Raw genomic sequence first — 24,099 nt, forward strand, 5'->3', positions numbered from 1 at the left:
ATCATGAGGAACATATAAATGATTTTGAGACAAGATAGTTGTATTGATTCAGTGCTGTCGGGTAACAACTTTTATTATGTACGTTAATAAAACATTAGGTCTGTACATAATAAAAGGCCTTAACAGTTACTCACATTCAGTTACAGTCACCTGGGGCCCGTTTCAGAAAGCAGGGTAAGTGCAAACTCCGAGTAAGTCAACCCCAGAAAACGGAATACTCAGGGTTTTTGGTTTCAGAACGCGAGGAATGTCAAACCCGCGACCGCGGAGTAAGTCAAGCCCATTTCAGAAATCGAGGTATCTTATACTCCGGGTGAGTAACCAGAGTAACCTACTCCGTGAACCTAACCTGGTCGGGAGCAGGTTTTATTCCGCAAACGCAGGGTTTGTTACAATCTCCGCCCCCTTTTCGAAGCGCGAGCGGGTTGAAATGACATACGTCATATGTTTATTGATTAGAGTTCCTAATCGCGCTCTATTTAGTCACACAGAACTTAAAATAGCATGTTCGTTTATTCATGAACCCATAGATGAGGAAGCTGCATTAATTCGCACAGAATTATATTTATGTCGGGAGAGAATTCTGAGGCCCCGTTTGGACGTTTTATCTTAACTTTTAAGGCCAGTTTAAGAAGTATATTTAACATTTCCCAATCAGTCATCCTACTAGCAAGACTATTTTATTTCTTTAAACTTTCCTGAATGAATGATGTTATTGTATTTCTACCACGGCGTTTTAGTGCCACGTTAAAAATAACATAAATTCAAGATTACGAGAATAAAGTCAAAATGTTACGAGAATAAACTCGTCGTAATACGTATTTTATTTTCGTGAAAGTTGTAGTTTAAGAGTTTAAATTATGTTTAAGTACGTCATCTGAATCAGTGAGTTAATTCGTAGTTCATGTCAGATTTTGACATTTCGACTTTATTCTCGTAACATTTCGACTTTATTCTCGTAACATTTCGACTTTATTCTCGAAATCTTTTTTTTTACGACGCCGTCGTATATTTCATATTCAGCTGCTGCCAAGATCTTTTTATTGCAGAAGGATTTCACCTACATGAGAACAAGAGAGTTAAATATAATTTACATTTTCACAGTTTCAACAAAATAAATATAAAAGTGATTGACATATAAACTTGCGCATTAACACGTGAAGCACTTTTCTCCCACGCCAACTCTCTTTCTTTTGCTGCTGCGGCTGTGTTGCACTTTTTTCTAAATATCTGCTCATATTCACTATACGCTTGTAACAGTTCCTTCAATTTGATTGGCGAGAAATGAACAGAGCGCTTTTTGTCACGTGCCGTTGCCATGGTGAATCGTGCTATCTTCACTCAATTGATGATGGCTTTTCATCGCCATGCTGCACGCGCGTAACCTAGAGTGAACTGACTCAGGGTTGATTAAACTAACTCAAATCAGCTGTTCTGAAACTGAAAACTCAGAGTAACGATTCTCTGAGTAAATCAACTCAGGGTTCAGATTTTAACTCAGTGTTGGTTGAACTTCCTTATTGAAACGGGCCCCTGGGAATGTGGAATAACTTACCCAAAGTTCTGAGAGCTGGATTTGGTGGGCCCACCACAAAATGAGGACCAAAATAAAGACCAAAGAAATATCTTTTTAATCTTTTTGTTGTATGCGTGTGTGTGAATGCATTTGTTGCTTTTTTTTTTGTCCATTTTTAAAATGCCTCAGAAGATTCCTTTCCACTTTCTGTAATAAATTTGTATAAAAAATATATTTTGTGTTTCGTAAATAGCTTCATACATTATATTTAAAAAATCATGAATTTATCCAATATACATATCATGGAACTTCGTATCTTTCAGACCCACAAAAAACAAAGTTCGTTTTGAAATAAAAAAACTACTTTGGGCGAAACGAAAGCGATACCGTGCGCTCATGAATGTTAATTAGACACGTGACTAGTGCGTAATGGCGTCGTGCTGGTAAGCCTCCTGAATATTAATTAGCACACGTGACTGGACGCTTCAAATATAATTACCGAACGTCGTCATGAATATTTATAAGATCGTACAAGATTAGTCCAGCACGAAACAACAATTTACGTCTGTAAACGTGACAGACGGTCGTTTATTATAATCGGATGCTGATTGATCTTCTAAATACAGATTTGTACGTATGCTTGGATGTTTACCTCGTTGAAACCACACCTCTGAATTTAAACAGGTGAGCTCACCTGGTCTGCGCTACCGAGCCGTTTGCCTCGACAGGTAAGCGCTTTCTAACACATTACACAACTTTATTGTATTTTATATATAGCCAACTAATACAATTTGTTTGTAATATCCCAGGTTTTCTGGGTTTACAGATGGATCATATGCTTCTGTAGTACATTAGTCATAATGATACGAAAACCTATAGTGCATTAATGTTTATAATATCTGATTTGTGTCAGATCATTTTTACGTGTAAATTCTCATTTATGTGCTCCATAAAATACTGTAGATCGTACTTTAGCTTTAAAAATGTTGAGGTCACGCGCCATTTCGTACTCTATTGAGTCAAATCATATAATCTGTTAATCGTTGAACAGTTATCGCCTGGACAGCATTATGAATAATGCATGCTATTGCCTCTCACATGTTTTCAGGACTTTTTTATACATTCGTTTACACAGTAATATATTCATTTTACTCATCAAATTTGTATTGTGTTTGAAAAATAAATGCTTTTTGCTTATTCTCAAATGTTACAACTATTGTAATTCCACATTTTTTAACCAATAGGCTATTTATATCCTCATTTTAATAGGGATGGAAAGCAGACAACAAACGTCCATTATACACGTGTGAACACTTTCTGTAATCTAATACCAAACCTGCCCAGACACATAGCTTCATGAGAAACTGACTGAATTCCCTAAATGTGCCGAATGTTTTTGTGATGATAAAAAATTTAGATAATCGTAATAATAAAGAAAGACTACTCTAGGTGTGTCCAAACAAATGTTAATAACTAAAAGCATATAATTGTCCATCAGATTATTTCCGCCACCAGGATTGACCGGATGTCATGGCGTTCAGCTGGTTTACAGAATCCCACCGTAGCTGCGTTTTGAAGAACGGAATTGTTCCCGAATGGTTCCACGGGATCATCTCCAGGAAGTAAGCGGCAGTTTTGTTATGTCATGAATATAAGCAAGCAGATTGTGTAACAAATGCATAAACGCTCATGGAGTATGTATCATCTTGTTTCATCATAAACACAGTGATGTCACAGAGCAGAAAATCAGGTTCCTGAGCATTTGAGAACATCAACCAGACTGATACTGTTATTATCTCACAGGGCTGCGGAGGAAATGTTAATGTGCAAACCAGCCGGTTACTTCCTGATTCGTGTTAGCGAGAGCAGGGTGGGATACACGTTATCATATCGGTAAGTTCCTTTGAATGTGCTTAGTTATCTAAAGTAAACATAAAGTTTAACTAACCCAGATCAAACAAACACAATGAAGGTCTCCAAAAATGATGTTTCTCCTCTAGTGATGAGGACCGCTGCAGACACTTCATGATTGACTTGTTATCGGATAACCAGTATGAGATAGTGGGCGAGAAACATCAATATAGTTCCCTTCACGATCTGGTGGCCTTCCACCGCAGGATCCCCATTGCCCCCTACTGCCAACTGCTAACCGTGGCTTGCGAACAGGTTACTTTTCCGTACATGTTTTTTCCCAAAGGTCATTGTTTCAAAGTGTGATAGTCAAATGATCAGTTGCTATGAACTTTGACTGGGAAATTTTAAAATACAAATTAAGGAACCATCCGCCACTGTTTGTTTGCTCTGTCAACATTAGTCATAATCTGTCATTTGTAAAAGTTTTAATAATGACTCTCTTTGTTCACAGGCTGATAAAAATAGTTATGCGGAGTTGCTGTTTCCTCAAAGGAAAAACATCAACACTGAGCCGAATGCATGGATGAATTCCTCAACAGAACACAACCCAAGCTTGCCCATCCGAAACAAATCATCTACACAAGCAACAAGTCCCACCACAGGAATTTATCCCAGCCTGGAGACAGAACTGGCCAGTGTAAATCTACAGAGCATGGTAATATATCAACATCAATATCAAAATTTGAATTGAACAGATTTTCTTGTGGTGTATAGGATTACATTTGGTGTCTTGAAGTTTAGAGGAATGCTTTTTTCTATTGATGGTAACAAATTATGCCTGTGGATATACACGTGACACGTTTTATTAAGTCACAAAACATTCTCAATCGAGAGTAATTTTGTACTATAGTCTTATTTTTAAGTTTTGTTGTAGTTTTTTTTACAATATTGTTTTTTATTAGCCTGTAGTTTTATATTTGTAGTTTTCATGTTAATTTTAGTTAATGTTTAACCATTTTATTATCAATGTGTTTATTTTTTATATTGCTTTATAAGTTATTTCAGTTTCAGAGTTAGTATAGTTTTTATTTTCAATTAATAAATGAATGCCTCAACTTGTATCAGTAAATTGTTGAGTAAACATTTCAAAGTTTAAAAAAAATATTTTATATGATTTCAATGAACATAGATGCGTTAATAGTTGTAGTTTTACTAAACCATAACCTTGGTTTGTGCCACGTCCATTTTAGGAACTGCCAACAAAGCCTGTTCCAAAGCCTAGAACGATACATAATATCTCCACATCTTCAGACACACCACCACAGTTACCACCTAGAGATGGCTTGCCAAGTCATCGAACCGCTACCGTTGAGGTAGACAGATCACAAGGGCCGACAAAGGGATGCCTTGAAAAACATCAGAACGCGCCCATCACACCCTCTGAAGATAAAGGAACCAACCGTAACCAACAAAAACAGACGAAAAATGCCATCATGGGCCTGGCACAAATCAAGAGAAAGCTGAAGAAGAAGCACAGCCAGTGCGATGAACACACTTATGAGGATATTTTCAAAGATGGTTGCGACGAGTCTTCCGCATTTTCTGCTTCCAACTCTCGGCAACCGACGGGAAACGACTACCTCAGGCTGATTGAAAACTGCCCGGTTGCGTCCCTCAGAACATCTGATGGTATTCCCAACATTGCTGATAGTAAAATACCCGTAGAGTACTCAAATCCACCCCCGTTTGCACCCGGTTTCTAGGTGTAAACATACGGGTGGTTCCATTCAAGCATGTATTCGAACATATTTTGTTTGATCGCACGGTTGTCACAACATCTCTCATTGTTTTTTTCATTGTTATTATGTTCTGGGCGTGTAGCCATGCTGTCATTTCAATTTGTGTCACAACATTTTGCAGACAATGCACTGAAGTTTGTGATCTGGACAAACCTGTTCAAAATGGTAAAATGACAGTGTGTGTTGTTGTTTTGTGCCTGTGGGCATAAATTTGAATATACTTGCGGATTTTAATAATTGCTTCCTTCAATGTGACACTTTGGAATAAAACATTTTTGTAAATTTTTCTCCACAAAAAGAAAGCTTTGCTGCTTTAAACCTGTGCTGACAGACAACCTATATAAAGAGAAAACTGTTGGCAGTTTCAAAATGTGAAATAAAACAATTAAAGAATGCCATGGAACTACCAGATTTTTCTTCCACACATCAAGGCCTGAGAGCAACCCACATGTCAAGGCTTGAGGCAAAGGTCACTGGAGGTAGTGATGAAACAAGGGGGGAGAGGAGAAACAGTAAACTATAGGGACAAGGCTAGGGCGACTGGCAGTCATATAAAAGATCTGGCGTAAGGGGAAACATAAAAAATTATCTGACACAGGACAAGGGAAACACAGGGAATATAAAGGAAAGGATATAAAAGACAAAATGAGGAACAGGAGACAATGAGCAGAACCAGATGAAAAGAATGAATAACCTGATGATTAACAGGGTAATGAGGGGGAGGGGGCACGCCACTATGACAAGAAAGCAGGCTGTCAACCAGGCCATGTGCTCACATGAAACAAAACATCAGCACAAGAGAAAACAAAGACACACTAGGAATCCTGAGGAAAATCACTATCAATATTTATTTGTATGATAATCTTTTTATGTTTAATAAATATTATAAGAGCGCATGGTTATGCTGTAAAACTTTTTAGCTGTCTTAAGTGGTAGAATTGAAGTTGACCCATATACTTATTTTAGGTAGTTGAGGCAATGTAAAGCCATTGACAAAATTTAAAATAGAAAAGTAAAATTAATTGTAAAACCAATGTTATGTACCGAAAGTAAGTATAAAAGGCCTTTGTCATTGAAATGTAACACTTACACATTCATCCCTGGAGGGATTCTGGTTAAAACTCGAAATGATACAAATCTGTACGTTAAACATGGACTCATGTATGCCAACATTAGTTGCAGAGCACATTTATGAGCAGCTTTGCATTACACTAGCTTTTAAAATGCATGAGATCAACTGTTTTAATGTAATTTTAATGGTTTCATTATAGGTTTTTGGAGAAGATCCTGGTGATGAGATCTCTCCTGCCTGGCTCATTGTTCGGAGAGATTAAACATTTGAAAGATCAAAAGTATTATTTCATTAGTTTTAGATTTTGGACTCTTGAAAGCTTGCTTGTTCAATGGCCATATATTATATGTAAACCAGCATTTAAAGATGGTGCTCATAATCATGCGTCCACCGGAAAAGTGGGCCTAAGATATTGTTGCTTTTCCCATTTGAAAAAGTTAAAAAAGGGGTAAGATATCCTAAGCTTTCTTTACAATTGCACAATTTAACCTCTTTAATTTGTTATTTTAGGCAAATTCACTTTACAACATTCCCAGAATTGACGTTGGGTGAAATTTCTACATTGAAAATTTGCTTTCACTCTTTACTGACTACTCTGAAGGTATTAACATTTTTGACATGCTTATTGGTGATATTAAGAGTTTTTTTATTATTATGTATCATGAATCATAATTACAAAACACTCATCTTTTTTTAAAGCTGGTGTTTAGATTGGTAAAGCTGCCAAGGACCGTTTTGAACATTTCAGATATCCGCTAAGGATTGGTTTGATTATGGACTTGTTTTCTTTCCACAAAATGTTGTAGCCTATTTGAAAAAGACCCGAGCGTCAACCTTCAGGCAAGTCACTTATATTTTCATTAGATTCTTTTTGGAATGGAAAAGGGCCAGATGTAAATCTTGTTTTATCTTGTTCAGAAACAGCCCAAGTTAAAAGTATATAATAACAGAGGTGCTTTTTATGAGCACAAAAACGACACTAATCTTGATCCCAGACCTCAATTGTGTGTAAAATAAATTATTTGGACTGTATTTAAAATGTTGCGCACACTTTGTCATTTTATTACGTCTTTACAAGAGGTGAGAACAAAACAGACATATTTTATGAGTGTTAGTTTATTAAACAGCATGCTGCATCAAAGGAAAGTGTGTGTATAAAGTGATATGACATAAGAAAAGTGAACAACATTAAACGTTTTCATGAAGTAAACTAAACGCTTTAAAATTAATATGCCTTAATATGCCCTGCCCTAACTTCCTGTTTCAGAAGAAATGAAATTCCATTTTTAATAGTCTGTCTGGTTATTAGGATTCATCCAAATATTTTTTCTCTGTTCTAGGACAGTGAAATTTTGACAGATCTGGAACAACTCGAAGGTGAGTAAATGATGACAGAATTTTCATTTTTGGGTGAAGCATCCCTTTAACATTGAATAAACGTGCAAAAAAACTGGTCTGAAATATCTTGGCATGCATATTGTCTCTACATCATGGGCGAGTCTTTAGTGCTCTCTTCCGAGTCGTCCGCCGGGGTCAGGCTTTGATTGGCCGTTCTGGTTAAACTGGTGATGTCTATAGATTGGCTCAGGACATTAGGAGGTATGTTGAGGACCACAGCCGGCTGCTCAGAGCGCAGACTGTGAAGAAGTTGCAGAATTCGGAGATGCACGACCAGCGGAGACCCGGAAAGAGACTCGACGGAAGACTTCAGTGCCTCACAAGCCGCCTTCTCTCCTTCTGCGGCAATCACCTGCAACACAATTTGACAGTGGTTAAAGAGCAGGGCTTTTAACTAATAGATTCAAGGTTCGAACTCAACATTTTGCCTTACTTTAACCTGTGCTTGACGTCTGGCTTCAGCTTCCACGGCAAAGTTGCGTTGCAGCTCTGTTGGAAGACTGATCTCCTCTCTGCACCATCGACAATAGCTTTGCATTACTTCATATAAAAATGAAACATTTATTTAAGGCATCATCTGTATTTTACTCACATCTCTGCTTTTTCCACCTTGATTCCCCATCTGCAGGTCACAGAATCTAAATTAACCTGCAAGACAAACCAACTTCTTGAGACTTCTGGCGAAGAACTAACTTATGCAGTCCCTGATTTTATACCTGGTGAGGCTTACCTGGATCTCCTGTGCGATTTGTTTTCTCTCCAGCAGAATGTCGGAGAAGGTATGATGGGCCAGTATCTCTCTTACCGAGACTTGAGCCAGCGCCTGCAGCACAGACGGGAAGGCGGCGAGCGAGGAGTAACACACGGACACATTTTCGATACGATAGTAACATACCGCACTCACTTCAGTGCACACCAAGTCTTTGGTCACCACCTGTGAATGTAATATCAACAAAGGATTAATGCAAAGTTAGTATTATAGTTTACTATTATCGGTAGTGATATATGGCCTTAAGGATTTGTCTGTGCAAAAGACACGAATGATACTTCAAATGATAAAAAATCTCTTCGACCAGCATTGATATAAAATGCTTATTAGTCCGTTTTTTTCAGCCTGCAATCTCTTAAAACAAGTTGTGTCCCACATGTTTACACACTGTATGTGTCAGAGGGATGCCATTTGTGGTAGTCAGCTTTTTAGTGCACTTCACTAAATGACATGAAGGTGGTCTCAGAAAACAGAATGTTCGAATGCTGTGGACTTACCACGTGAGCAGGGATCTTTAACATCTTCAGACGAATGTCCACTATTTGGCAGACATCCAGAAATGGAAGATGAAACATCAACCCTGAATGAAAATTGAAAAAACCCTATGATTAAGAAAATGATCAGTCTCATAATTTCTTAACAAAACTGCAAACATATGTCATGCATTAAAGGGGTGTTTAAGCCCTTTATTCTGTCAGAATTATTCTGTCATCATTCATTCTTGTCAGTCTAAATCTGTATATGTCGCTTCTGTGAAACACAAAAGAAGATATTTTGAGAAATGTCTCAGTGGTTTTGTAAGGAAGTCAATGTTGTTTGGTTATCAGCGTTCTTTAAAATATCTTCTTTTGTGTTCTGTAGAAGAAATAAAGTCATACAGGTTTGGAATGACATGTGGGTGAAAAATGATGACAGAATTTTCATTTTTGGTTGAACCATCTCTTTAATGTCAAAATACAATAGTTTCAAACAATACCTGGACCCCTGGGTCTTTTTTGCAACAAGTGCCCCAATCGAAAAACGACAGCTCGTTCGTGTTCTCGCACAATCTTAAAACAAGATGAAAAAAAAAAAAAAAAATATATATATATATATATATATATATATATATATATATAGTAATAAAAAGTTAATATAAGTTATAGGAGTAATGGTATATGTTGAACGTACCTTTAAACAGAACCAAATTGAAACAGGAAAGAAGAAAACAACCAGTGAAAGGACCAAAACCACCAGAATCATCTCACAAACTCCAAGGTAGCGCTTCTTCAGTCCTGTAGAGGAAAATTAAACATAACCTTTGGTTCTCCATGTTTCACAGTGTTCTTGTCCACGCTTACTGTACCTTCTCCATGTCCCTCAGTCTCAAGTAAACCCAATAACTCCTCTCTCTCTTCTTTAACACGTTCTCTTACAGTATCCACATTTACAACAGTGCTTCTCGAGATGACTTGAGCATCTTTGGCTTCACGTCCTTCTTCTGAAATGTCAGGTTTCTCTCGCTCTTTTCTTTTTTGAGGCTCTTGGAGTTTTACGGATTTGGGTGCCTTCGTTTTCCTCTCCTTAGATGAAGGTGACGCTCCAGATTTGGAAGAATGCTGGGATGTCTCTGATCTCTTCTCCATCTTCATGGGAAGTATCCAGCAATCGCTGAGAGGAGAATGTTGTGTGTGGTGTTGGTTTGGTGTGTGATGCGTGGTGTTTCTGTGCTCTTGGATCTTTAGAAGGGGGAGTATCTCTGTGAAGGTTCATTTGAAGATGGAGGAGTCTGCATGTACGTCTAACGAATTCATTAAAGTGGCTAACATCCCACACATGTTTTGTAAGGGGTGCTGAATGCAAAAGTGTTATTTTAATGTAACACGAATTTGACTGCTTTCTAAATGTTTTATGTCAAAAACAGATAAATAAACCTTTATGGAGTTTGTAACTCTTTAAATAATGGTTGTCTATTTTTTATAAAATCATCTTAGATAAAGATAAATATAAATAACGTTGTGTAAAAATATAATCTGCTGGCTAAAAGAGTGTCTATATAAGTCTGTAAACTTTAAAAAATGTATAAGAATAAATAGGTGAGAAAATTTAAATATTTACATATTTGACAAGTCAATACTTCTGATTGTTGAGATAAATGAAAATAAAATGTAGATGATGTTAAAGTTGCAGAGTTATTAATCTATTCTTTGTGTATTTTATCCATTAAGCTTATAGTGTTTAAGTGATGTTTTATGTTTGGTTTTAATGATGCTTGAAAATATTGAACTAAAAATACTTCAAACTTTTTTTTTAAACTGTTCTTGCATTACAATAAAACAAATTGTATGTCACTTTTCGTATGGTTTAACAACCATATATTTTTTATATGTATTTATTGTAGCCTACAGCTAGCCTGTAGCCTACCCCTGCTTAATTTTTGTCATGGTTCTATGGGGTCACATTTGTTTCATTATTCTGAATAAATAAACTACGATTCGCAAATAAATATAGAGAATTTCACAAACATTTTTTAAATCCATATATGCACAAAAAGCGAAACATAAATACATGTTAGATGTTCCAGAAAAATAAATGAAGAGCTCTTTTCCAAAACGCTATAAATCCATTTTAATAGCCTTCATGAAAATGACATTTTCTTACCTAGACCCATACATTTTGTTTATATTCAATTTATCCTGTTAAAATGGTCTGTTGGCTCAGTCTGCACATGTTAAACAATGATTGTTAAATGAAACAACAATATTGTCGATTATAAATTCAAATTTTTTTCAAAACGCTATAATCCATCCTTTTTTTTTAAATGTTGGTTTATTCCATTTTTAAAAACAAACAAACATGAGAACATGAAACATATGACATCATGGACTCTACTATACTACTATAAATTAATATAAATCAAATAAATGCAAATGCATGAAACAAATAACAGCCAAATAAAATAAATAGTAACAAACTAAATAGTAACATAAAATAAATATTAAAAATTTCATGTTTCAATATTTTCCACCAAATACATTAATAATTTAGAAATAACACATTCAAATACCACTAACGAGCGAATTCTGATTGGTTGAGGGGACATATGCATTTAGGCTAAAAACAGGTTCGGGATTTCTAGCGTTTTGGAAAGAAACTGCATCTTGCAGTACATTTTAAACAAGGAAATATAGCGATTTGACATGAAACATTGATGGAGCAGTGAATAGGTTGTGTACACAGCAAAATGGCATGACAAACTCATTTTTTTTTTTAATTGCGTTTTGGAAAAGAGCTCTTCAAATGGAATTCACAAATAAATACAATGAGATTTGCAAATAAAAATTATTTACCATTTATTTTAAAGATATTTTAAAAGTATTTTAAAGATCGCTTTCTTCACATTTGTTGATCGCTTTCTGCACATTTGTGAATCGCTGCACGAATTTGTGGATCAGTCTACACATTTGTGGATCAGTCTACACATTGGTGGATCAGTCTACACATTTGTTGGTCAGTCTACACATTTGTTGGTCAGTCTACACATTTGTGGATCAGTGCACACATTTGTGGATTGCTCTCTGTGGATTTGTGGATTTTGAAACATTTCTAACTTCAAATCGTGTGCAAAATCCATAAATAGGTGGACTCCGCCCACTATCTACGCAAGCCAATCGGTTAACTTCCACTTTTTTTGTCCAATAGGCCACATTCTAAATTCAGCCAATCACGTTTTGCTCTGCACTAAGATTCAGGGAGCTAACATGGCGACTAGTGGCGGTCTAAAATGTGTGTTATACTAAGAAATGATAATGGCCTCTTCTTTATACTATGTAATGATTGCTTGTGTTTATATACATTGTCCGCATTGTTACATATATGCTGTATTTAAACGTTTATGACTTGATAATGTGCACGGATTGGAGTGGAAAATCCCGGTGACTAGGGAGTCAGGACTGATTTGGTCTGCCAGCCAGCCGTTTTAAGGTGTTTACCTACCAAAGGGCTAAATTCTGATTTTTTGCAGCTGTCGGTGTACTACCAGTATACGATGGCAGAATTAACGTGGGGGTAATCAATGTCATTCATATTTCAAAATAAAACGTCATTTCAACAGTCATGGTTTATCCCATTCCTGAATGATCTCTGCTGCTATGGCTGAAATGTTCTGTTTACTGTCTAACTCTCTGCCATGACTAAACTATATGATACCTGTAATATACATTAACAATAGTAAGCGTAGTCTTTAGTGGCATCAACATAAGTAGGCTATATTGCAAGATGATCATGTGGGACAAGTCTGTCCAGAATTCCCCTCATAGAAATACTGTAGTAGTATAATACATTTACTAAACAGCTCACATAATGTGACAAGATACAGGTAACAAAATAATAAAAAATGGAATAGACAATACACATATGAAAAAAAACAATTATGGACAAAGCATCCCTCTACATCACAACAGGAGCAAAATCTGAACAGCTCGATTGCTCACATGCTTGGAGGGAAAGGCACACCAGAGCAAACTTACTGGGTTCTTGTTTTTAACATTTTCTGAGGTGGTAGTTGCACTTGGGACTCTATTTTAGCATTTAAACCCGGAAGTCTAATTTTAATCCGATGAGCCCTTTAAATAAGGGCCTTCAAATTGAAATGGCAGTTCTGATGATCCATTTTTTTATATTCACATATGATGTAGATATCATTTTAGTCATATTTTGAAATCGATTAAATAGTACAGATACTTATTTTCTTTGTTAGTATTACTTAATGACATTTACTTAATGTAATACACACACTTGCTTATATGGCTTATGAATATATTGGTCCATTTTTGGGTGATTTTGGTGTATATGTGAACAACCTTAACGCTAATATCAGCTTTTGTTTTTATATGTCATCCCTGGGTTTCCGGGGACACCTGAGGCTGATAGATTTAGTTCTGGTTTACCCCGATGTTCATCCCAGCTCCGGTTCGACCTGATGATCTCTGCCTGATGACATTTCTTCTTTTCAATTGACAACGATATGCACATACTATTCACATGATATGTAATCATTGTGAATTCTCAGTAAATGATATACTATTTGATACATGTAAGCCATAGTGCATCTCAATAACCCATGCCTAATAACACTACGAATATAATGAGTCTGCATTTACAGAATAAACATTGCTGTGTTTTAAGACAGTATGTTTGAATCTTGACTTTTTGCAGTTTTGATAGGTGATAAAAAAATCACAAATGATGTATATCCCAAAACAACTTGTTTTCATTTTTTCTCCAGCCAATTAGACATGTTGTACACAGCAATAGTGTTTGTTTTGACCAACTAAAAACATAGTCGGGTCAATGACAAATAAGAAAATGTCAGGTGGTGCGACCATATATTAATTTAAAATAATATACATTTAATGTATTTAGCACTGAGTATTTTTCCCCTCATATATAAGAAATTTAACATAAAATCATGCCAAAATATTTTATTAAGAATTTTATTGAGAAAATTAACATTTATTTCTCAGTTTTGTTCTCTGTTTGTATGTTCGGACGGTCGCATCACCTGACATTTTTGGTCTTTCAAACACCAAAACTCAAAAAATCTATTGAATTTCAATAAAATGAAAAGGGTTTCTTATAAAGGACATATTGTAGATCCATTTTATATATGACATGTATTTATTCAAATTCTTTTTAGGAAAATAATGAATTTGGACACAAAACACGTCATTGACCCAGTCATTTGTCAATGTATACATTCACATGAAAAAAGAACTTAACACAATAAAAAAATAAAAAAATAAATATAAATACAATATACACCATGAGTAAGGAAATGTTACCGAAACGAATATATTAGTGCAGAACATACACAACAACAACATCAAATACTTATAGGTATGCCTCTAGTTGTGTGTATATAAATAAAAAAAGCGTCTGCTAAAGGACTAAATGTAAATGTAAATTTTTTTGAACTCTTATGCAAAATAGACAATTTACGTAAGTTTCGAGAAAGGGTAGAAAACAGATGCGATTTTATTTTAATTTGCAGGTGTGCGACGCTTCTCGGACAAATCAGCGTGCTCTACGGAAAGTATCGCGAGATAGATCCAAAAGTACAGCCCTTCAACTCACTCTCGCGATACTCGATTGTCATACGCCGATCAATTTGCGCAGCGCCGCGTGTAGTCGCACGACGCACGTGTGTCGTCGCGTAATAGTCAGCGTGAGATAAAACAACGTTTACTTCACGACAACAAAACAACTAATTCTTGCACTAAAGGTAATAAAGGTAATACGTCTCTGCCAAACACATTCACACCAGAGATAAATGTCGACTTATCAGTTGGACTCGACAAATAACGTTACACTTTGTCACGTTTGCGCGTGCATTGTCGCATTGTCTTTTTCATTAAGTCAGTACAGAGGACAATCAGGAACAAAAAACTGTCATGTCGAAATATCACGGGTTCATGATGTCTAAAATGAGTTTATTCACGCATTTTGAAAATTGAATTTAATATCGTTTGACATCCCTTGCTGCAAAAAAAAAACACATTAAACTAATGATGATGGTTTACATTATAAACCTTTATAACCCGTCAGGTGTTTAACGTTACCATTAAAACCATTACAGCATTCCTTTATGTGGTGTGGTTTCAGTCTTATTCGAGCTTTAGTCCATATTATGATGCCCCCCTCCACCAGATAACACCCCACCAATATAACTCCACACAATACCAGTAGAGACCATTACAGTTTCCATTTAAACCAATAAACTTCTCATCATAACCATTAAATCCCTTATAATCAGATTTCTGTTGTTTAGGTGCCAAGATGACTCAGGATCAGCTCCTCACAGGTCTGAGGAAGGATGTCCGATCTCTTCTGATATCAGCCAAACATGGCCTGACCCCAGAGCAGCTCAGGCGGGACTATCAGTTGATGTTGGGATACCCCATGCCGCTCAGGTTGCTGGGATTCCACAGTGTTTTGGATATGGTCAAGGAAATGCCTGATGTTGTGCGCATGAAATTTAACCTTGATGGCAGCATCATTTTGAAAGGTGATCTCAATCTGGTCTGATGAAAATGTGGAATTTTGTAAATAGAAATACAGTGTCTGTCTATTTTGACCAAAAACATTCCCTTGTTATTGTCGTCACTCTTGCTTATGATTATTTAAAGCGATTGGAGATGAAAGCACCAAAGGCATCGAAGAGCTGGTTTCCAAGCAGCGGGACAAATTTAAAGCCAACCATCGAAAGGGGAAATCAAAGATCTTCCATGTCCGTTACCCGCACCAGTCAGTCATTCTGCCTAGACGCAACCAATCCGTACCACCGCTGCCAGCTCATCTGCGCAGCCAGCTGAAACAACTTCTATCCCACGGCCCCGTCAGACTTTCAGACCTAGAGTCCAGATATACGGCGCAGTTCGGAAAGCCGCTCCAGATAACCCAATTCGGATTCTTCTCCATTTCCGAGATGCTGGTGGCCGCCACGGATATCATAGTCATGCAGCAGAGTCGCACAGGATCTCAGCTGATGCTGAGAAACACCGCCAGGCAAGAGAACGTGATTTCAGGTGTTTCAAAGCAACGTATGTGGTTGGTTATTTATGATCATTTGTACGGTTTCATGGTTGAAATCGATTTGCTGTGATTTAGTTTTTTGCTCCGCAGTGGCAAAGGTGAAACCTGTGGTCCTCAGTCATAAAGCTGCAACACCACAAAAATGTGAGCAAACTCAGCAGGTTTCACAAGTCCACCCTACTGCTCCCAAACAAGATCCTTTAAAGACAGAAGACTCGTTTCAAGAAATCGTTGTGAAGGTTTGGATGACCAAATGGTTAAATTACTTCTTCCAAAATGTATAATGTACCCATAATTGTGAACGTTTGGTCAATTTCATACTGTAGCTTGAGAAGGAGCTCCGACATCAGATCCTTGAGAAGGGCACAGCTGGCACTGTATGCCGTGAGTTAAAGGATAAAATTCGCCAGGTCAGTCATTACAGCTAAAATGACACCTTCGTATGTCATATATCATCTTATTATCTGATGTCTTGCTTTTGTTCATCTAATTTCAGGTTGTCGCTGAAAACAGCAATGGTATATCCATACACAATCTCCCCAAAGAATACAAGGTATTGCATTAAGCGGGTTATTCTCGATTTTCTTGCTTTGCTCTATTTTTATTTGGTTTATCTGTTGTGATCAGAGGACGTACGGCGAGGAGTTGCCTGTATCCCAGTGTGGCTTTCTGAGCGTGACGGAGATGGTTGGAGCTTTGAACGACACGCTGGCCCTCCAGCCTGGCACGGAGGATGGCGAGAACCGCTGGATTATAGTAGAGACCAAACCAAATGACACGGATCCCACTGAAACCGGTACTGCCATGTTTATGCATTCAGTTATGTTACTAACGGAATTAGACGATTTTACTTCGATCGTGATTGTGTTTCTTTGCCCAGAATTATCACCGGGTCACGACACCACTTCCAGTATGGATGCTGAATCCCCGAATGCCTCCAGTAAAGGCTTTTACTTTAGCTGTACTCAGTCTGCCTGGGAGTGCGAAGACGAAGAGTTATCTACCGATTCGCAAGATTCGGATTCTGAACTCACCGTCACCGATAAAACCATCCATCAGGTTAAGAACCATTGAAGTAGAAATTGATTATAACATCTGTGTATCTCCACTGTATAGGTCGGATTGTAGGTGAATAGATATAAATGTGGTGCACCAAATGAACATTAATACATCTCTTTACATTACACTGTATTTATTGTGTGTCTAAAGGGATAGTTCACCCAAAAATGAAAATGATGTCATCATTTACTCGCCTTCGAGTTGTTCCAAATCTGTATTCATTTCTATGCTCTGATGAACACAGGGAAAGATATTTGGAAAAATGCTTATAACCAACATAGTTGGAAATCAAAACAAGGAAAAAAAATAATAATAAAGCAAAAATATTACAGCTATTAGGACTTCCTGGTGATATCGATAAAATATGTGACTTGTTGTTGTAGATCGAGGATTTTCTCCCACTGTTGATGGTGAGCCAGTGGACGGTAGTTCCTCCAGATGCTGTGCTTTGCCAGAAACTGAAGCCGCCCACACGTAGAAAAGAAAGAGAGCTGGTGCCGGTTCTGGTGGAACACATCGAGTCTCCCAGCCACTTCTACGTCCGATTCAGCCAAAACAAGGAGGCCAGAGCTCTGGAGAACATGATGATTGAAATGAGGTAACACTTTTCATAGGTCTTATAAATTATATTTATTAAACTTAGCTTTTGTATGCCAGTTGTTTTATGAACACACATGATTTGATATGTTTTAAGGAGCTGTTACTCCTGCCCGGATATAAAGGAGAGGTACCGGCTTCCTGATGATTATGTCCGTCCGGGGCAGGTGTGCTGTGTGGCTCCCAGAGACATGTGGTTCTACCGAGTGGTTATCCATGAAATACATAGTGACACTGAAGTTACCGTCTACTATGTGGACTTTGGAGACATCACTAAAGTGGAACGAAACAGTCTGCGATTTCTCAAGTGAGTCCATTATTTGTTAAAAAACTCTTTAACCTAGAATGACAAAGGTATTTTTTTTTATTCAATTCATTAATACACCCTTTTGTTATTCCAAACGTGTATATTGTTACTCTTTCAAAAAAGCAGTGACCTCATTTTGGTTTTTGGACACACTTTTATTTCAACTCTTCCCCTGCAAGCGTTTTAAATAAGTTGCCAGCGCCAGCATTTTTTATGAATGAATGAATGAATGAGGCATTTATATATCACTTTAATGTGTATCGCTGTACACGCAAATCACTTTACAATCATATGAGGGGGTCTCTCCTCACCCACCACCAGTGGGTATTCATAAGATTTGTATGTGCCCCAAAATTCTTTGCTGTATGATTAGGCAAAAGTTCATATATAAAAGGAAAGCACTCTGAATCTTAAAATGATGATTTGACCTTCAATTTGTTTATCAGCAGTTAAAGCCACTCCATGTGCTTAATAAGAGTAATTGTCTGTTACCAGTGTCGTGAATAATGTCGGTGTATAACATTCCCCAAGTGCAGCGCAATACATGTGAAGTTGTTTACTAAACTGATGAAACCGGTGAATGAAGAAACGTTGTTTGGAAACCGTTTGGACCACTCTTCTGCGGGCAGGGGATGGGCAGGGCTGTGTGTACTGACCCGAACACAGAAAGTCTGGTTGTAGCCCCTATGAGGCTGCTATGAGTAAAATTCGTCCAGTTAAGAGTTGTGAGTCGTTCTCTACTACTGAGATAATAGTTTAAGTTCAAAATAACAATAACGTATAGCTTTAAATGTGCTATTTATAAGTTTCATATAAAAATACATTTCAGACAAAACAATGAAAAACAGCATTTTGTCCAGATGAAAATTAAAACGGAATATTTGGTTGTTTTCCGATCGGTTTGCTGTGCTCAGAAGATGCATAACAGTGCCCCCTACTGCATAACATTATGCAATAAATCAGAGAAATCGAAGAAAATCAAGGCAATAGTATGTTTGATTAATATCTGAGGACACATTGAAAAAGCGTTAACGTAAGATTCCAAACGTTTTTCCCTTGGTTTGGATCTTTATATTCTTTGCTTGCCCTGTATATTATCAGTTCACTTAATCCTCCAGAGCGTGTTACGCTGACCTTGCGGCGCAGGCCGTCCCATCAATGTTAGCCGGAATTCGACCTTCCACAGTAAGAGATGCTTTTCCAGTTTCTCTTTTGTTTTCTCATTTTAACATTTTATTGTTCAGTGACTGTGTTTTTAAAGTATATGTTTTTTCTACAGAGCAGCTGGACTCAGAGAGCCATCGGCTCTTTTCAGAGAATGTGCTGCGACCGCACTCTGGTGGCCGCCGTCCACAGCTACCAGGAGAACTTTCTGTTGCTCTTCCTGTGCGAAACTAGCACAGATGAGGACATTTACACACACCTCGCCCTACATGAAGAAGGCCACGCCCTGCTTTGCACCACCACTTACGGATTGGTCTGGCCGATAAATAATTTTGATTATGCATATGTCAATAAAAGTCATCTGTGCTTATCTGATCTCCTGTGTTTTTCTGCTGTGGCTTCCAGTTGTCTGGACAGTTCAATCCGCTGAACTTTTACCTGGGAAATGATCGGCTTGAGGACATCGAGCATGTTTCATCTTCATCGTCTCATCGAGGTGCTACAAATGGACAGAGCTCCGAGGTCCCCTCCAAAGACGTTGATCCATTCTCAGACCTTCCCGAGCTGGAGTTTATTCACATCCCTGAGGTCAACATCTCCGTGAGTTATATCACATCTGCATACGCACAAACATATTTTGAGTGCATTTTGTGAAACCTCGTACTTCATTTTAGAGCGAAAACATAAAACAGACTGAGGTTCAGCAGAATGAGGCGGTGTTATCCAGCAATGAATGGGATCACGGCTGGACAGAAGAAAAGAAAACAGTTAAGACGGATCTTCAAAGTGACGTCCAGACAGAAGAAGGATTACGAGTAAGAATGTCTGCTGTCATTAGATTCTGATTCGAAGCACAAGTTTTGAACATTGAAGGTATTTGTGTAAAAGTTCGATTTTGAATTGTAGTTTGATAGTATACAGAATTACAGATGGTACAATAAAATATAAATATATCTGATCTTTTATTAAAATATCCAAATTCAGACTTTCATTTCGTTCTATCTCAGAGCGACAGAGGTGTTGTTCTTCTTCAGATCTTATCATTTAACGTCCTCATTACAAGTCATTCTCAGTCTGAAGCCTGTGGGATGATGCAGTTGATGTTAATTGTGATTAGATGAGAATTTTAATTATTATCTCAGCAGACATTAATTTGCTTAATTATTCAGCAGAACGCATGCTGAGCAAAGGCAAGTTTCTACAAGATATTTGTTGAGTGTTCGGGAAAGTAACTCACTTTACACACGCACGCTTAACTTTAAATTTAAGGAACTTTCATAAAAAGGCACTACGTCCAAATTCATAGACTGTCAATCTTGAATTGGGTTTGGAACGATTGATGACAAAAAGATTATATGCTTTTAGTACACAGTATAAGTAGGCAGATTGTAAACGTTTAAATAACAAAATATGTGGCCACATTTGTTAAATATACTTTTTTTTTCATGTAGCCTGATAAAATGCCTGAGTCTCCAGATCCACCTGTTCAAGCACCAGTAGATGGACCACAGAAGTGTGGAATTCCACCTGAGCCCAAACCAGTTGCTCAGTCCAGATGTGCCAGCCCGATCCCCCTCCGCACCTCTCAAACCCCATGCCAGGTGCAGACCAAAAGAAGCTACGCAGGTAAAGCAGATCATATATACTAATTTAAAGCACACAATGAAATGCCTATCAATTAATTATAATGTTGTGACACGAAGTGAATAATGACTTTTGTTTGTATTAAACAACTTTAGTCTCGTACAGTAAGTTATCTGGGAGTATGAAATTTTGCTTTGCTCGCTTTGACCATGCGATCCACTACTTCCCCCAACTGTTTTTTTCATTTATCCAGGTTTACCCGTTTATCCCATCCAACCTCAGATTTCCAACTTCATGTTGCAGCTGTTCAGTTCTTCAGAGAAACCCCGTTCAAACATGCTGTTTCAGCACCATGTGTCTCCGTTTGCTCTGAGGCCAGGCGCTCGCCTGTCTGCCAGTCCCCTCATGCTTCATCAGTGGTGCACTAAGAAAAAAGCCTGAACGGAGCATACAACTGTCATTTTTGTTCATTCCTGTAGCAACATCTTAAAGTTTCTGATTTCAAGAAATATTTCCGGCAAGATACGGAGTGCAGATATTTATTTGTTCTTGTTACCATAATATCTCTTGGGTAGTGGATTGATTTTATTTGTGATTCTTTGCGTGTTTGGACTATGGACTTGAATAGTTTGTGAGTTGTTTTAGTTTTGTTGTGATGTTCCTTGTTCAGTGATATGATTTTCCATTAAGAAATTAAGCTTTTATAAAATAGCATGATAAAAAAGAAAAATTCACTCCATTTATTCTTTATTTATGATCGTTCCTCAATTTAGGAATTTTTACATGTATCTGTACAAGAAAAGGATGGTTCAATTATGTAATCGGTACCAGAAATCATCATAGTTCATTCTGACATTCCAGACCGCTTTGTTTGAATAAACCATACCTGCGCTCTATTCCACCCACCTTATTTTAGGTCTTGGCAATGTTATCTTTAACCAAACTAATAGCATTGTGGGAGGATCCTCGTCCCAGTGAACATGGACAAATATTAAATTACTCAGACAGCATGTCATGTTTTCCAGTGCATTCGTACTGTAACATGCCTCCATAGCATACAGACACCAACCAAGTCTAAATTTTCCTTGTTTGGACATTTAAGATGTGAATGGCATCTTATTAAGCCATTTGTAAAATTGCCTTGTAAAAAAACTGTAATATGTTACCTCATTTAAAGAAAGAAGACTGGATGCTGCAGAAAAAATAGCATTGGATACAGATAATGAAGTTTAATGGAAGATAAATAATTTTTGAAATAAGAACATAATTAAATCTTTGGTGGGTGGTGGTCAGGGCGTTGCTCTTCTGAAACTGATGTCTTCCTATTGGACCTTAAACTGGCTATTTGAAGCTATTCATTTTTAGTTCTTACAAAAACAAAACATCTCCACAAATGGCAAACAACTCGTAACAAAAATCGATGAATGCTGTATCTGTAAGATGTCATTCATTTCTAAAAGTAAATCCAGTTATTTAAAATGAAAGTAACCCTTTTCTGCATTGTTTCTCTTACAATTTTTATTATATTGAACTGTAAAATCAAATCACATGCAGTCAAAATGTATGCCAGGCTTTTCTGCTCTCTTTTTCTTCAAGCTTAAAATACGCTGTTTCTCCCAGTTGATGAAGTTTGATGTTTCGCTAACCTCTGCCAACTCAAATAATGAAAGATAAAGTCGAAAAGCAAAACAAGACAAAGACTCCGTTTTAAAGAAGCACACATGTATGTTACTGTATTTCTGTTAGGCTTAATAGTCATTATTAGTGCGACAGGCTTTCAAGATTAGACTCCACCCCAAACGTACGTCATTGGTTTTGCAATTAAAGCTCTTGGGTTGGGAGAATTGTTGCGTATATTTCCCACCACGAACTTGGAAATAACGTCTGGATTTAGTAACTAGTATTATAAATACAGAAAACCATTAAAACATTAACATTACTCATGATTTAGTAACATCTTGACTATTAAAACAGCGCTTTGCAGAAACTATTTACGATTTGAGGTGGAAAATATCTTAAATGCGAGGAACGCAGCAACAGTTTTAACGTATTTAAGAAAACCCTACACTTTACATTTAAATCATGGGATAAACAAATATAGAAGGCCATCTTATTAAAACGTCTGATTTAGCACCAAAGTTGTTCAGCCAGGACTAAAAAGGGCCCAAAAAGGGCTCATGTGACACCCCTTTTCATCTCTCTCCACTGGCTACCGGTCGAAGCCCGTATCAGATTCCAGTCACTAATGCTTGCCTACAGGACTATCACTGGATCTGCACCGGCTTACTTTCACACCCTCCTCCACTCCTACACCCCATCAAGGTCCCTGCATTCAGCAAACCAACGGCATCTTGTATTGCCTTCTCATAAGGACTGTAAATCGCTTTCCAGCTCATTCTGCTTCACAACTCCTTCCTGGTGGAATATTCTTCCTTACTCTGTCCGGTCAACCACATCTCTCACAACATGAAAAAAACTTCATCTTCTGTGAATACTTGACAGACAAATGAAAAAAAATAACCCTTTCTCTCAACAGGTAGTGGTCTAGCTTTTGTTGAAACCAGTAACTTTGTTTTGGTCCCTAATGTATTTTGGCTCCTGTATGACATATCGCTTGTTGCTCCCTAACTCTTTGTTAGTCTCTTTGGATAAAAGCGTCTGCTAAATGACTAAAATGTAAATGACTAAAAAACACCTTCCGCTGGTCGGCGCATGGAGCTATCTGTGAAAAAGCTTCAATAAACTCTGACAGCGTTTTGTGATGCACCTTCCTCGAGGCCGGGATGACACAATGATTTATGCCTCTCGTTTTGAAAATGCATGAGGGTATGGAGCTCTGATAGGGATCGAATTAAAGCACACTGCTGCATAGCAAATCATATTACCCCGGTTAACTGACCCTCACAGACCTCTCTCCTGTCAAGATGCCACTAGTTGCCATAGAGACCTGTTGTTCTCCTACCACCAGGTATTCACGTACAAAATTAACTGATGTGAATATAAATTCCAGAATTAAATCAAAGCCTTAAATACATGTAGTTTTTGTGGCCAAAATAAATAAATACTGTCGAATATTACCAGATTTGGAAATTGTCACGAGGACTTTAATTCAATACTTAAAAAATGAATGATTAAACATCGAAGTAAACGAATGCTTGTTTTCGCTGTTTATTGTATGTTTTATATTCACCCCTAAACTGACGTCATTTTTTGTGAATTCTGTCCTCGAAAATATCCAGAAGGCTAAACAAAAGTGAAAAATCCTTCAATTTTTGATATCCCACGAATTAAGCTGTTTTGGTGTTTATGTTATGCAATTTCAATTGCAGTTTGACTGAAGAACATATCCTTAATATTTGAAATGTACAACCCAAAAGTGTGACAACTAGCCCCAGTATCGCACACAGT

General features: G+C 37.3%; 3 protein-coding genes across 4 annotated transcripts; 2 read left to right on the plus strand and 1 right to left on the minus strand.

Annotated features, from left to right (window-relative positions):
- Positions 1 to 55: 55 nt before the first annotated feature.
- hsh2d (hematopoietic SH2 domain containing) lies at positions 56 to 5,563 on the plus strand. Its single transcript, XM_056758310.1, has 6 exons — positions 56 to 2,244; positions 3,015 to 3,138; positions 3,320 to 3,409; positions 3,517 to 3,682; positions 3,882 to 4,085; positions 4,621 to 5,563. Exons 2-6 carry the CDS (start codon positions 3,047 to 3,049, stop codon positions 5,131 to 5,133), a joined length of 1,065 nt encoding a protein of 354 aa, XP_056614288.1. The 5' UTR covers positions 56 to 2,244; positions 3,015 to 3,046; the 3' UTR covers positions 5,134 to 5,563.
- A 1,826-nt stretch (positions 5,564 to 7,389) lies between these two features.
- On the minus strand, positions 7,390 to 10,190 carry nphs2 (NPHS2 stomatin family member, podocin). Its single transcript, XM_056757835.1, has 8 exons — positions 9,754 to 10,190; positions 9,579 to 9,682; positions 9,385 to 9,457; positions 8,906 to 8,988; positions 8,370 to 8,573; positions 8,232 to 8,287; positions 8,073 to 8,151; positions 7,390 to 7,991 (listed from the first exon to the last, which is right to left on the minus strand). Exons 1-8 carry the CDS (start codon positions 10,037 to 10,039, stop codon positions 7,725 to 7,727), a joined length of 1,152 nt encoding a protein of 383 aa, XP_056613813.1. The 5' UTR covers positions 10,040 to 10,190; the 3' UTR covers positions 7,390 to 7,724.
- A 4,409-nt stretch (positions 10,191 to 14,599) lies between these two features.
- On the plus strand, positions 14,600 to 21,425 carry tdrd5 (tudor domain containing 5). 2 transcript variants are annotated; one of them, XM_056757833.1, is made up of 16 exons: positions 14,600 to 14,679; positions 15,217 to 15,453; positions 15,575 to 15,988; positions 16,071 to 16,219; positions 16,307 to 16,390; positions 16,477 to 16,533; positions 16,608 to 16,776; positions 16,861 to 17,039; positions 17,423 to 17,637; positions 17,734 to 17,943; positions 19,062 to 19,128; positions 19,223 to 19,420; positions 19,513 to 19,707; positions 19,782 to 19,922; positions 20,559 to 20,733; positions 20,945 to 21,425. In XM_056757833.1, the coding sequence occupies exons 2-16, from the start codon at positions 15,225 to 15,227 to the stop codon at positions 21,130 to 21,132; spliced, it is 2,670 nt and encodes an 889-aa protein (XP_056613811.1). In that variant the 5' UTR covers positions 14,600 to 14,679; positions 15,217 to 15,224; the 3' UTR covers positions 21,133 to 21,425. The 2 variants fall into 2 exon arrangements, with proteins under 2 accessions (XP_056613811.1, XP_056613812.1); XM_056757834.1 differs by having other exon boundaries at positions 14,601 to 14,679; positions 19,513 to 19,695.
- The last annotated feature ends 2,674 nt before the right edge of the window (positions 21,426 to 24,099 follow it).

Source organism: Triplophysa dalaica, chromosome 10 (genome assembly GCF_015846415.1).
Source record: "Triplophysa dalaica isolate WHDGS20190420 chromosome 10, ASM1584641v1, whole genome shotgun sequence".
Taxonomy (NCBI): domain Eukaryota; kingdom Metazoa; phylum Chordata; class Actinopteri; order Cypriniformes; family Nemacheilidae; genus Triplophysa; species Triplophysa dalaica.